Raw genomic sequence first — 14,163 nt, forward strand, 5'->3', positions numbered from 1 at the left:
CTATACCTGGCTGGGGGCCATTATATATTTATTTCTGGTATTACACTTAATTTTGTTAAGTCCCAGTTACTTACAAAGCTGGGTTATTTATCTGTCTCTGTTACAGCACAATGAGTTCATTTCTGTATTAATGAATCCAGGACCATAGACAACCAAATTCATTCAAGGTCATTGAGGTGGCTTTTCATGGTCTTTATCGAGGCAAAACACAGAGCTGGTATGGTTTGGGTGCATTTGACCCAAAACTCGTCACTGGAGTTATATCAACGTCCTTGGGTTCAACGAGAGATTTCAAGGTAAAATTCTGCAAAATAGTTGTCAGTAACAAAAATATCTCCATCCGAGCCAGACCCTCTCCCATGCAAATCCGTTTCCCTGCAATGAAAAAGCAATGTTGAGGAGATGCAGGAGATCTTTCTTTCAACATATGTTAAATATTGTTACAATGAAACCAAACCTCCGGATTAAAGTTAGATGCACAGAGTGATTCAGGGTAATGACATGGAGGATAATTGCTGTCTGCCAGATTTCGGGAAGGTATGGAAGTGTTTGGGGGCTTTAGAAGCCTCTCACAGATTGTTTTAAAGGCTGAGTTCCATATAATAAGTGGCCTCTTAAAAATCAATATGTGGAGACCGGTGGGCAGATGTGGGGTTTGAGGAACAGTTAATGCAGGTCCCAAGCCAGTTAATATGTTTATGGGGGGAATGACAGTGGTTCTCGAGTGGAAGGTGGAAGTAACAGGTAGGGAGGTGCAGGCATACGGAATAGTAGGATGGAGAACAGCAAACAGGGTTTTTTAACAGAGTGACGGGATCTTCAGTGATTGGAGTAAAGTTGAGAAGTTAAGCAGCCCCTACTGATCTCTCTCCAGGTGACTATGCAGACGACTTCTGCCCTGTTGCATGTTACTCCCTTCAATTTTACTTTTGCATGCACATTCAATCACAATTTGTCCACTGCAGGCTGACACAGACAGACAAAGGAAGGTGTGAAGTTGTCAGGCAGAGCAGAGAGTAGTGCGTGTTCAATAAATTAAAAAAGACACTGGAGACCAACAGATGCTTCACTGTTGTGAGAGGCTCTGCTTCATGAACGGCCTGAAAAGTCTCTTGCACACTACAGTTTGAGAACTCTGTGTTTACTCAAGACAAAGCTAAGAGAGAATGGTCTGGGACCTGAAACAAACGTGGCTTCTTTTACCTGCAGAAAAAGGCATGAAGAAGTCACTCTTCTTAAAGGCACCATTTTCATCCAAGAAATGTCCCGGGTTAAATTGCTCTGGTTTTGGAAATTCCCTGCTGTCATATAGGACCGATTGCAGGACAGGGAATATAGTTGTGCCCTGAATTAGCAAACACAGATAAAGAGAGTTAAAGTGGATACTGTCCACAGCAGAGAAGCCTCCAGAATTCACTGGGCTGGGTAGTGGGACATGTTTTTCTTTCCTTCATTTTCCTGCTCCCTTGGAACCAGAACCAGAAATATTAAAATTCCAGGAGAAAAGGGAACCTCACCAAATGGGAGCCCACCTTCAACAAGGAGACCCTGGAATCTCATGAGAAAGGCTCCTCGCATTAGACTGCCAGCCCGATTTCTACATCTAAGAGATTGGGAAAAGTCTGGTTAAGATCCAGAAGTGTTAGGTGCATCTCTCAGCTGCTGTTTGGAAGCATTTGACATTCCCTGGTCTTCATAATTTAGTCATTGCACCAATGGTTTCCACATCACTATTTATAAGAAATAAAATGCATTATTATTGTTATTATCATCATCATTTTATTAAAGCTAAAAAGTCCTATACAACTCCCAGTGTAACTCAATTAGAAACCTAGAACATGGTCACTGTGAGTTGTGGTGCACATTAACACGTCAGTAGGACTAAATCTTGGTGGAGAGATGAAACCAGCTCAGAAACTGACCTCCCAAAGAGGCTCCAAAAAGAGGGAAAGCTTTGCACAGCCTGCTTGAAACGTTGAGAACTAACCTTGGGGATAACATACTGTCTGAAATGAGTGTCTCTGGTCACTGCATGCGGGACACCCATCGGGGCAAGGTTAATGAATCTCTGCATCTCATGTATCACAGCATCTGTGTAGGGCATCTGGCTTCGGTCCACCATGCAGGGGCTTCGGCTTCGGCCAATCACACAGTCAATCTCTTCATGAACTTTCGCTGTCATCAAATGAATGAGGTTAACAATAAAGCTAAAGAACAGGATTCCCATAATTTTGCCCCCATTCTGTCACACAGTCAGAAATATACACGTCTCAGCAGATACATGGTTGGGAATATAACAAGTTATAACAATATAACAGTTAGTTTTGGGTTACTGAAACTATTGTACGTGGTATCTAGGATAAAGTGCCAAAAATGTAATTATTAGGGCAGTGATATGGCTCATGCCTGGTTGTGTACTAAAAGAGAACACAGTGTGATGTTATCGCCAGAGCATATAACTAACTGCTACGCAAGAGACTGAGGCCTAAAATTTCCCCCCATCAAAGTCAATCATCCACATGACCTTGGAGGAAGCCCATGAGATTGGAATTAGCACTGGATATTAGCTGGGTGTTGATAAATCTCTAACACTTGCCTTTATTTGAGGGGAGGGTGTAGCACTCTGTATCTCAAAGCAGCACCCTGAAACCCCCATATCCACTCCTGTCATATGATTATGATATATTTCATACACAGCATGCCATGTAAGATATTATATGAAAGGTCATGATCTGCTGAAACCCACTGTTCTGTCCAAATATGTATATCATTAGTGAGTATGAAGTTAGGAGATTTTGCTCTATGGTTGTTACTGAAATATGCTGTACACTTGAGAGTTGGCAACTGCCAGTTCTCCAGTGACAACAAAGGAGGGGATCCACTCCCAGGAGGGTGTTAAACTACCATTAATCAGCGAGGGACTTTTAAACAAGGGATTTACAGTGCTGTAAGAGAGCTGCACAAGCATCACACAATGGGAGATTGCTCCACTCTGTGACTCAGCAAAGCCCACCAGGACATATCTGAGCTAGTGTTTTCCAGGTACATGGACGGCGGATATAAAATAGAGGACAGTGGCTTCATGCTTTTGCCTTTCTCCTCCCCACCTACACTGGAAGCAAAAACAATGCTGGGAAGACCAAGCCTTGCACTGAGAAGACTGGTCCCAGGCTTAAAGGGGAAGCCTATGTGTTAAGGATTGTAACCTACCTGCAACATCCAGTGGGGTGAGAACAGCTTGATCCAAACACTGGACAGTCTAATGAGGTTCAGGATTTAGACTGCGTGCTTACCTTTTATTTTCTTTGGTAACTCTCTCTGACCTTTTGTGCCTACCACTTATAATGACTTAAAATCTATCTTTCTGTAGTTAATAAACCTCTTTTATACTTTACCTAAAACAGTGTGTTTTGGTTAAAGTGCTTGGGAAATCTCAGTTCAGTTTACAAAGGCTAGTGCATGTCCTCTCCACATCGAGGGAGGGCTGGACTGGGTAATGAACTTACACTGGTCGGGCTTCTGACCACAGCAAGACGGTGCAGCTCTGAGGTGCAAGGCTGGGGGCTTGGGAGATTTGATGGTGCTTTTCTCTATGTGATTCATGAAAGGCTCAGGGAGCATTCATGCAATGTATCTGCGTGTGGGGCTCCACATGCTGTTGTACTCAGTGATAACAGCTCACAAAGGGGGTTGCTGCTTGTCACTAGCAAAGCATTATGAAAGACAGCCCAGGCTGGAACACTAAGGGGGGGAACAATGGTACCCCAGTTCCAGGTTGTACAGCGGGAATCCCATCACAGAGGGGGCCATCTGACAGCCCTGGAATGCGAAGGCTCCTGTTACCCATAGACCGGGCACCTTCTTGTCAATGGCAGCACAGGTTTCTCCCGCACAAACACATACACTTTCCCCCAGCCCAGTAGCCTTAACTTGGACTGGAGGTGAGAAAGGAATCCAGGCACAATGTCTTAATCAGGCTGAGGACCCTGTGCTGAGACCGTCCCTGAGGAGGCGGAGTAATGCCGGTTGTGATGGTGCTTTTCAAATGTGGACACCTGTCTATGCAAATTGAAGTAACACACCCATCCCCAAACATCTCTCAGTTTCACATAAACCAGTGAACAGCTTGCACACAGCGCTAATGTGGGTTACGTCCAGCCCCAGCCAGATTTGGTCTGGTGACTTAAGGACAGGGGTCTGTATCCATTAGAGATCCCTTGAGCCATGTAATCCCCTCATCTCTCCAAAACTTAAAATTGTGTGTGTCCGTGGGGTACCTTCTATTTCTGGGTATTTCAGAAGAATCAGGAGTCCATGTCTCAGGGTGAGGCTGGATGTCCCTGTTCCAGCAAAGAATAAATCCAATGTGCTTCTTAACAAGTTATCAGTGTTAAATTCTGACTGGCCGTTCTGTCGTTCCTGCAGAGAGAGACTTGTTATAGTTGTTTGATCATTGACTGCAAGTGTGGGATCTATTCATACAGGCCCAAAGTCTCTCATCTTCTACCTGCTCTGTGACCCACTCGGCATCTTTATAAAAATCCTTACAGAAAATGGGCCACGGCCCTGGAGATTGCAGTAGCACTGCTGGGGTGTTTTGGGTCATTGCTGTGGAAATATATGGCCTTTTCTATTAGAGGAGAATTGGAGCATTACTTTTACCTGGTTAGTTTTCATCTGTATTTTTAACTGTTGTTGATTCCCTTTGCTTTCATATTTTGTTTGCATGGGCAGCAATAATGCCCTTGAAAACTTTGAACCAGAAAGGAAACCAAATGTTTCTAACCAATTTTTAGCCTTCAAGCCAGAAGGATTGAGTCTGATGCTCCAAAGAAAGTGAGATCCCCACTGAAAAGGCAGATGCCTGGCTACCTGCTGACCGAGAGGTGCAGTGGTAGAACATCGAAGAGGCTGTTGCTGTAAAATATTGCAGGAGATTAGCAGGTGGGGTTTCCAAAGAAGCTGGTAATAGCTTAGGTCTGTGGGTGTCGGCATAGGAAGCCATTAGAAACTGCTTTCTTCTACTAATCCCACTGATGCTAACACATACCAGTAAAAGTGCTTCTGTCCACCTTGTAAATAAAACCCTTTCAATGGCTAACCTCCAACAGAGCCAGCCTATACATTGCCAGATGCTGTTGATACCTGCATTGGGTGCTCTGTCCTTTTAAGACATGTATAGGCTGCAATAAAAGACCCACGGCTGGCCTGGGTCAGCTGACTTGGGCTCGTGGGGATCGGGTTGAGGGGCTATAATATTGCAGTGTAGACATATGGGCTAGGGCTTCGCCCAGGCTCTGAAGCCCACAAAGAAGGAACAATCCCAGAGCTTGGGCTGCAGTCCAAGCACCAACATCTACACTGCAATATTATAACCCTGCAGACCGAGCCCTTCAAGCCCAAGTCAGCTGACCTGGGCCAGCCGTGGCTGTGCTGTGGGTCTTTCATTGCAGTGTGCACATACCCTTAGATTTGTCTTCCTCACTGGTGTAGTCCCACTGGCATCACCGGCACTACTCACACAAATGAGGAGAGCAGGGCTTGCCTTTTAGAATGTAAATCCCAGGGGCAGAGACCAGGTCTGCCTTTGGGTCTTGTACAGAGTGATAAATACCCACGATATGTATAACCCACTCCACAGCAAAGGGGAAGGGCGGCTGCCCTCACATACCTGTTCCATTTTGATGAGGAAAGCATCGATGAAGTCTCGAGGGCAGCTGAGATCCAGAGACTCTTTGTGCATCTTCACTCTCTCCAGAACAAAGCTTTTAAACTCCTCCGAATTTTTAATTAACTTGTGGTGAGGCCCAGGTATATAATCCATGAGAGTTGGGAAAAAATTGTACAGCTAGAAGGATGGAAGGAAAAGCACATCTTGGTTTATCTGGACACACCAAATAATCAATTGACCCAATTGACTCAGTTACAGCAGCACAATACGATACTTTTGTGGCACGTTCCTGTGCAAATGCATTCGAAAGAACGTCTCATGCTTCACTAACTCATTCTACTCAATACACACATATTCCTCACAGAAACTGCAGTGACACTCAGTTCTATTCGCTACAATAAACTCCATTATTTCCAACACAAAAGCATCACCAATACAAACGTGCTGTTCTTGAAAATCACACTCAAGTTCGCAAACCTAGCTCAGATTTTCATAGGCAGAAATAAAACGTAAAAGATATCTTAGTCTTCCTCAGGTTGGAGTCAAGGGGCCAAACTCTCTGTTGCTGGAACTCCATTGATTTTGACTGAGTTCGACTGTTGTGCATTTGGTGAGATTTTCAGCAATGGGATGTGTGGGTGGCTGTGTACTAGAAACGAAAAGGAGTTTGCTTTGCAGGTGAGGAATGTGACCACATTCATATATCCCATTGTGAATATACTAAGGCATGTGAATTGCAATGATTTGGATGCTAATGTTTTAATTGGCAGTTTCCTTGACTTTTTCCAATAGTGTTGAAAGGGAATGTCCTTGAGCCAACGTAATTCTGAGCAAATGAAGTGGTTTGTGTGGGAATTTAAATAATCCTTAGAAACAAGTTTGAGGCTGGGATTGGTAATAGCTGCAAGCCTTATGAGGAGAACAGGAACATTATGGGAACGAAATAATTATTTAAGGAAAAGTAACAGTGAAAGAAAGAAAGATCTATCCCTTCCCCCATTACAAAGGAGAAGAGTGGAAAAAACCACTGAACACACCTGTCCCAGGAAAGAGCGGAAGAGTTCATTGTTTTCCTCTGTGAGATTAACGAATGCCAGAAACTTCTGATCTTTATAGTCAAACCTGTTCCCAAAGACAATAGAGCAGATGATGTTGGAGACAGCATGGGTGAGAGGGATGGTGGGGTCAAAGGGTCGCTCTGCAACAAAACCAAACCAGAGTCCAATTTTTAATTCAGTATTTTCACCTACAGCATCACATCCATTGATGTTATTGGGAAGTTCTGGATGTCCTGGCCCCAGGCCGAGAGTGCAGTCCTGAATATTCATTGGGGAGGGTGAGTTCTGGTGTCACAGTTCCAGGGTGAGCTGGGCTTTAGACCCCCCCTCAGTCCCTCTCCAGACCCCACCTCAGGTGACAGGCTGAGTTCCTGCCCCGCTCTGAATGGGAGGAACCCCGCAGTGTAACCACCCTTGGACTGGATAGCTGAGCAGCAGACTCACTACTTCCCAACTATATTAGCATGACAGGCTGCTCTGTGCTGGGCACCTGTGAGCCCTTTCCCTCCAGGGACCTGGGACCAGCGGGTGATCAAAGCGACTCAAAAAAAAACAAAACCAACAATCTCCAAAACAAAGTGTTATTTATCCACTCAAAAGTATGCAGCAAAAACTAGAAACAATAAAGGCTTCTACACACATTCCTTTTACCGAAACAATCTCTCCTTGCAAGCTTCGGTAAGTTCCATTCAGCCCAGTTACCTCCATCTCACTCAACTCCCTTCCTGCTTCGGTGAGACTCTCTAAGATGTTAGTATCCCTGTTGGATACTGGTTTCTGTCCGGGAAGACAATACTTTGCCAATTAACTGAAGCTAAGCTGGGGGTGTTCTCAAACTAACAGCTTCTCCATTATTACCAGTGGCATTCTCTCTGATCGTACTTATCTTTGCCATTATTTCATTTCCTCTTGCTGTTCCCCTTTCAGCCTCCTTTTCCTTAATTCTGTACAGTCAGGCAGGATAATATCACACAGGTAAACTGAGGAGCACAAGGTTTTTTTATGAAAAATAACACAGATATTTCCCTCATTCTCCACCTAGGGCTTCCCCAATGCTATCTCTGTAAATTTATATTAAATGATTGTCCCCATTTTGCTGGGAATCAGTTTTCACACTGTCTCCTTTGCTGCTCTCTGCCTGACACACTCTGGTCTGACCAGGGACCATCAGTCCCTCTCCGAGTGAGGCCTGCCTGTCTGCCGTGAGCTCTTTACACAGGCCTGACAGACAGTATCCCATTCAGAGGATTCTGCCTGAGCCATTGCTTGTAGCATCATCACAAACTCCTGTAATGCAGCGGGGCCTATGCAGTATTCAAGGGAATTGTCTACAAGACTTCACCCCTCTGACCTGAGACCACATTGCACAGCGAGAACATCCAGAAGCAGCATTTTCTCCATGCAGTGTGTTCTCGCCTCACAGCAGACTCCTGCTCCTGGCCCTCACCCAGGCAGATTTCTTTTATCTACAGGAGCAGCTGCCCTTGTCTCAGGATACACACGAGGCAAGAGCAGTAAAGTGGCTCTCCCTTGTTTCTGAATCACGGGTGGGGAAGGTTCTCCGTGCATTCTCCTCTCATACACACAATTCACCAAGATGGACAGTCAACTTCATTTTAGCCCTTAATGGTGTACTGTACATTGCAAGAGGTGGGATGGTCTTGTGGTTAAGGCAGTGGCCTGGGTCTCAGGAAATCTGGATACAATTCCCAGCTCTGCCACAAACTTCCAGGTGTGACCTCGAGCAAGTCACTTAATCTCTCTGTGTTTCAGTTCCCCATCTCTAAAAGAGAGAAAATAATTCTTCCTTTCTCCACTTTTTCTTCAGCATGTGTATTTAATATGTACGTTGCTTGGGGCAGGGACTGTCTCAAACTGTTTGTTAGCACAACCCATAGGCAAAGGAGCTGCCTTGGCTGGGACCTCTAGAAACTAACAGAACATAAATAAATAAATAATAAAAGCGTCATCATCTCTTAGGAAGCACTGTAAATTTACACAGTGATTTCAAACTTTCCTCGGGAGACCATCCCCATGCAATGTAGGAGTCAGACTCGTATCAGACATCTAGCAGAGAAGAAAATCAGAATAAGCAAGCTGTAGGCCTGAGTGTCTTATTAGCCCAACACACGGAAGATAAACTAATCCATTCTAACATGGTTCACTGTGTTAGCTTCTGCCTGCTCTGGACAAACATTTTCCATTTGCCCGTTGGCCACAGATCAGAGGGTCGAAAACATGGGAAATAACAGCCAGGAAAGGTCATCTCGGGAACTTTTCTCACATATTTTTCCTTTATATTATACACAGGTTGTTATATGTGCAGCTAATGGCTTGAGTTATAAGGTGTTTGAACCAAAGTTAAGATCACAAAATAAAGGAAGACAAGAGTCTTTAGCTGACTCCTCAGTTTCCGAATTACAAGCAGCAATTCCCCACCGTGTGTTGTTTTGAGCCTTTCCACCAGAAAACAGGCTTCCTCCTGGATCCGTTCCTCAATGCTTTTCTTCCCCATCCCAAAGTTTCTGAGCGTGGTGAGGGCAAATCGGCGAAGCTGCTTCCACCGCTCCCCATTGCTGAATATAATGCCTGGAAAAGGGAGGAGAATAGGAAAGAAGGGTGGGGGCAGACTCAGTTTGCTAAATTTCTAACCTAGGGAAACATGGGTCATTGAAAGGTTCAACGTCAACGCAAACATTATTGTATTTGTGTTCTACTGGAGACTCTGGATTACATTTTTTCTGTATGTAACTCAAAATCCCACACATTAATCTCATTGCTGTTTATAGCAATTATGAACAAGAAAAATAATTCCATTGATTGCCACGCGCAATGGCTGTATTTTGTTCTCTAACACAGTGTAAACTGTCACAGTAATTAGAGCAAAGTACATATACTGGTACCATGTAAAAATAAGAAATACACTGGACATGAATAAGTGGCTATAGTGAGTATCCCTCAAAGAGCAGGACTAAATGAAACACCAACGGTCTTCTCAGTTGTGTTCTCCACATACAGAGAACATCAGCGCTACATGCTGAAGTTGTTAGCAATATACCTGCTCCTTTGGCAAGCTTGTCAGCCAGTGCCAGTTTTCCTCTTCCACTGAACTCACCCCCTTGATCAATCAGAGCTTCCTTCACAGCCTCCTGTCCATACAGCACCACAACCCACTCTGAGCCTAAGCATATTGTGAAAACCGGGCCATACTTTGCACTGAGCTGTAAAAGATTAACACAAAGGACCAATACGTTTTTACTAAATCCACTTAAGAATAAGAAGGAGAGTGGATCAAATTACAAAATTAGTGAAAGAGCTCTCCTGCCACCGAGGATTACACTCAAAAAGGGATAATAGGTACCTAAATGGAAAATGTAGATCCTGAAAACCCCCAGCTAACCCTCTAGGCACCTCAACTCCCTCAGTGCCTAAGTTTCCACCTTTGAATTCCCAGAGGCACTTATAAAATCTGTGGCTGGGCATGCACACGGCTACCTCAGTCCTTATGGCCAGCGCCTAACACACGCCCGAGCCCTGTCTGGACCCTCAAATGCAGTGTTGCCCTCCCTCGCTCATCTGCTCTTAAAGCTCACCTAACAGATTAGATCCATACAACATGCACCAGAAGAGGAGGAGGAGGTGCCTCCCTCCCCTCCCGCCCCAATCACTTTTAGTTTAGTGGGAATGCTACTCACCTGGGATATGGGAGAGCCGGGTTTAATTCCCCCCCATACCTGATGTGAAGAAGGGATCTGAATCCAGGTCTCCCTTCTCTTTGGAGAGTGCCCTAAACCACCACGCTGTGGGTCATTCTGGAGCAGGACTCTCTCCATCTTTCCTGTTGAAGCTGTTCCATTGCATATCAATAAGTGAACAGTCATTGGGAAAGGAACTTGGGTCTCCCACATCCTGGGTGAGCGACCTAGGCCTAACCACTAGGATATAGAGTCAGTCTCACTCTCTCTCTGGAGCAGCTGCCAAGGAAAGGTGAGTCCACCAGAACGCTGGACCTGAGTCCTCCTATAAGGCAATTTACCCCTGGATGTGTGTGGGGAGAGGAGCCCTTCTACAATCACTGTCCTTTCTGGATCTCCACCCAGAAGGGATATGTCAACTTTACAGAGTAGAGCAACAGTCTAGGCCTTACCCTAGTCCTGCGAAGAAGGCAAGTATCATTAGATCAATTTTACAAGAGGGAAACATACGAAGAACTTTGGTGGTTTCCCCAGGCACACACATGCAATCAATTGCGGAGCTGGGACCAGAACCCAGGGCTGCTGTCTGCTTCCCTGCTTAACCCACCAGACCACACTCCCCACTGCAGGATAACCTGTACAGGCTGCAGCACAACTGAGAGGGTGTATTCTGGTTTACCTGTGAATAAGACACATTATCATAAAAATAACACATTGCCAGGAACAGGTTGTATCTAGCATTCAAGATTAAATATTTCTGTGGAAAAAATATTCAGCCTTAAACATGAGGAGTTGAGCCCTGTGCAAACCCCAGAAATTTCAGAGTTCTCTTTCCACAGTCTCTGCTTAAAACCCACCTGAGCCAAAGCCCTGGATAAGGAGAAAGCCCCCTTTATAGATTTTATACCCCTCATGTATAGATTGGGGCAAGTTCCTCATATTCAGCTGCAGCGTGTTCCCTATGATGGGAAAAGCAAGAGGGCCAGGTGGCAGCTTCCCACTTCCAGACACCTTTCTCCATGCTGAAAGGAAAAGAAGGCAAGAGACACAAATCACCAGGAAAACACTTGTTGCTCCCAGAGGTTCCATTGCAGAGTGTAGCAATTATTCTGGGTTCTAACAGGGGGTTACTTTGTATTTCAGAATCCATCTTTTATATACTGTATGGTGCAAAGTACAATGGCAAGTGCAAGCAATTAGCCAATTGCAGTTCTCAATTCTTCTGGGTCAACAAGATTATCTAGGGCTAACAAAGGGTTACTGGATATTGATAAACTAGGAATGAACTCCTTCGAACCTTTGTTTGCTGATCATCTGTGTTTGCCCCTTGTGTACTCACTGACAGAGCAAAAAATTAATCATCATGTGAAACCTTCTAAGGCTCTACAAACTTCCATGAACTCACCATCCTCCATCTGCACGTATCTTGAGAGGCTTGGTGCCAGCTGGAACATACAATGGTGAGTGCCTTTCATGCTGCTATGCAGGATTTAGATTAAGGCTGGAGGAATAGAATTTACAGCTGAGAAAACTGCTGTTACACCCTCTCCCCTGCCAGGCCCTCTCTGAGCTGGCCACCATCTTGGCTTTTCCTCTTGTTGCCCTCCCAGGCCCACTGGCCAACTTAAGACACAGGTGTGAGGAGTCTAAAGCACCGCTGCCTGAGACAGGTGCTAAGCGTGCCTGTAACTGGCAGAGGGAGGGGCAGGAGCCGCCATCACCAGGGTCTTTTTCCTGGGGGAGGGCCAGGAGCAGCCCCACAGAGCCCCTTGCAGAGGCATCTAAAAGTTCCTTCTGAGAGTCAGAGAACTGTGGCAGAGACAGTCTACCAAAAAAAGTTATCTAGGGCCTCTTCACTGATTTCTTCTTCAGCTAAATATCAGTTAGATGAAACTGTTTATTAATATCTGACTGTGTTGTATATAATTTATTGCTACAATCGTGAACAGGAGCAATCTTATTTCTGAAAGCCTTATGCTTAAATCTGTGTGCCAACAGCTTGCCAGCTCTCTTGCCAAATTCCCAGTCGTATTGCTTCAAACAGAATAAAGCAAACTCAGCCTTTTGGGACAGAAGTTTGTTGATTTCATAGCTTAGATTGATGAGGGTTCTGAGTTTCTCTGGAGAAAGGATAGAAGCACAGTCTACATCGAAGGCCTTAGGGTATGTCTACACTACGAAATTAGGTCGAATTTATAGAAGTCGTTTTTTTAGAAATCGTTTTTATATTTTCAAGTGTGTGTGTGCCCACAGAAAATGCTCTAAGTGCATTAAGTGCATTAACTCGGCGGAGTGCTTCCACAGTACCGAGGCAAGCGTCGACTTCCGGAGTGTTGCACTGTGGGTAGCTATTGGAATTCTGGGTTGAGATCCCAATGCCTGATGGGGCTAAAACATTGTCGCGGGTGGTTCTGGGTACATGTCGTCAGTCCCCCCTTCCCTGCCTCCCTCCGTAAAAGCAGCAGTAGACAATCGTTTCGCACCTTTTTTCTTGAGTTATCTGTGCAGACGCCATGCCACGGCAAGCATGGAGCCCGCTCAGGTAACCGTCACCGTATGTCTCCTGGATGCTGGCAGACGTGGTACTGCATTGCTCCACAGCAGCAGCAACCCCTTGCCTTGTGGCAGCAGACGGTACGATAGGACTGGTAGCCGTCATCGTCATGTCCGATGTGCTCCTGGCCACGTCGGCCGGGAGCGCCTGGGCAGACATGGGTGCAGGGACTACATTAGAAGTGACTTGACCAGGTCATTCTCTTTAGTCTTGCAGTCAGTCCTATTGAACCATCTTATGGTGAGCAAGCAGGCGATACGGATTGCTAGCAGTCCTATTGTACCATCTTCTGCCGGGCAGGCAAGAGATGAGGATGGCTAGCAGTCCTATTGTACCATCTTCTGCCGAGCAGCCATGAGATGTGGATGGCTTGCAGTCCTTCTGCACCGTCTGCTGTCAGCCAAAGATGTAAAAGATAGATGGAGTGGATCAAAACAAGAAATAGACCAGATGTGTTTTGTACTCATTTGCTTCCCCTCCCCGCCCCCCGTCTAGGGGACTCATTCCTCTAGGTCACACTGCAGTCACTCACTGAGAAGGTGCAGCGAGGTAAATCTAGCCACGTATCAATCAGAGGCCAGACCAACCTGCTTGTTCCAATAAGAACAATTACTTAGGTGCACCATTTCTTATTGGAACCCTCCGTGAAGTCCTGCCTGAAATACTCCTTGATGTAAAGCCACCCCCTTTGTTGATTTTAATTCCCTGTAAGCCAACCCTGTCAGCCATGTCGTCAGTCGCCCCTCCCTCCGTCAGAGCAATGGCAGAGAATCGTTCCGGGCCTTTTTTCTGTGCGGACGCAATACCATGGCAAGCACGGAGGCCGCTCAGCTCACTTTGGCAATTAGGAGCACGTTAAACACCACACACATTATCCAGCAGTATATGCAGCACCAGAACCTGGCAAAGCGATACCGGGCGAGGAGGCGACGTCAGCGCGGTCACGTGAGTGATCAGGACATGGACACAGATTTCTCTGAAAGCATGGGCCCTGGCAATGCAGGCATCATGGTGCTAATGGGGCAGGTTCATGCGGTGGAACGCTGATTCTGGGCTCGGGAAAAAAGCACAGACTGGTGGAACCGCATAGTGTTGCAGGTCTGGGGCAATTCCCAGTGGTGCGAAACTTTCGCATGCGTAGGGGCACTTTCATGGAACTTTGTGACTGGCTTTCCCCTGCCCTGA

General features: G+C 45.7%; 1 protein-coding gene across 1 annotated transcript; it reads right to left on the bottom strand.

Moving 5' to 3' along the window:
- LOC119566831 (cytochrome P450 2H2-like) lies at positions 1-11,519 on the bottom strand. Its single transcript, XM_037905119.2, has 9 exons — positions 11,338-11,519; positions 9,788-9,954; positions 9,169-9,318; positions 6,709-6,869; positions 5,672-5,848; positions 4,278-4,419; positions 1,988-2,175; positions 1,204-1,345; positions 1-375 (listed from the first exon to the last, which is right to left on the bottom strand). Exons 1-9 carry the CDS (start codon positions 11,511-11,513, stop codon positions 194-196), a joined length of 1,485 nt encoding a protein of 494 aa, XP_037761047.2. The 5' UTR covers positions 11,514-11,519; the 3' UTR covers positions 1-193.
- Positions 11,520-14,163: the final 2,644 nt, after the last annotated feature.

This window comes from Chelonia mydas, chromosome 7 (assembly GCF_015237465.2).
Source record: "Chelonia mydas isolate rCheMyd1 chromosome 7, rCheMyd1.pri.v2, whole genome shotgun sequence".
NCBI lineage: Eukaryota > Metazoa > Chordata > Testudines > Cheloniidae > Chelonia > Chelonia mydas.

Bases quoted from the DNA above. Each gene is read 5' to 3' on its own strand.
- LOC119566831 (XM_037905119.2), bottom strand. From the start codon at position 11,513: ATGGAACCTCTGGGAGCAACAAGTGTTTTCCTGGTGATTTGTGTCTCT. The intron at 9,955-11,337 runs TGAGGGGTATAA...TGTTAATCTTTT, and splicing joins AACTTGCCCCAATCTATACA to ACAGCTCAGTGCAAAGTATG. The intron at 2,176-4,277 runs GTACCCCACGGA...ATTTGATGACAG, and splicing joins GAAATACCCAGAAATAGAAG to CGAAAGTTCATGAAGAGATT.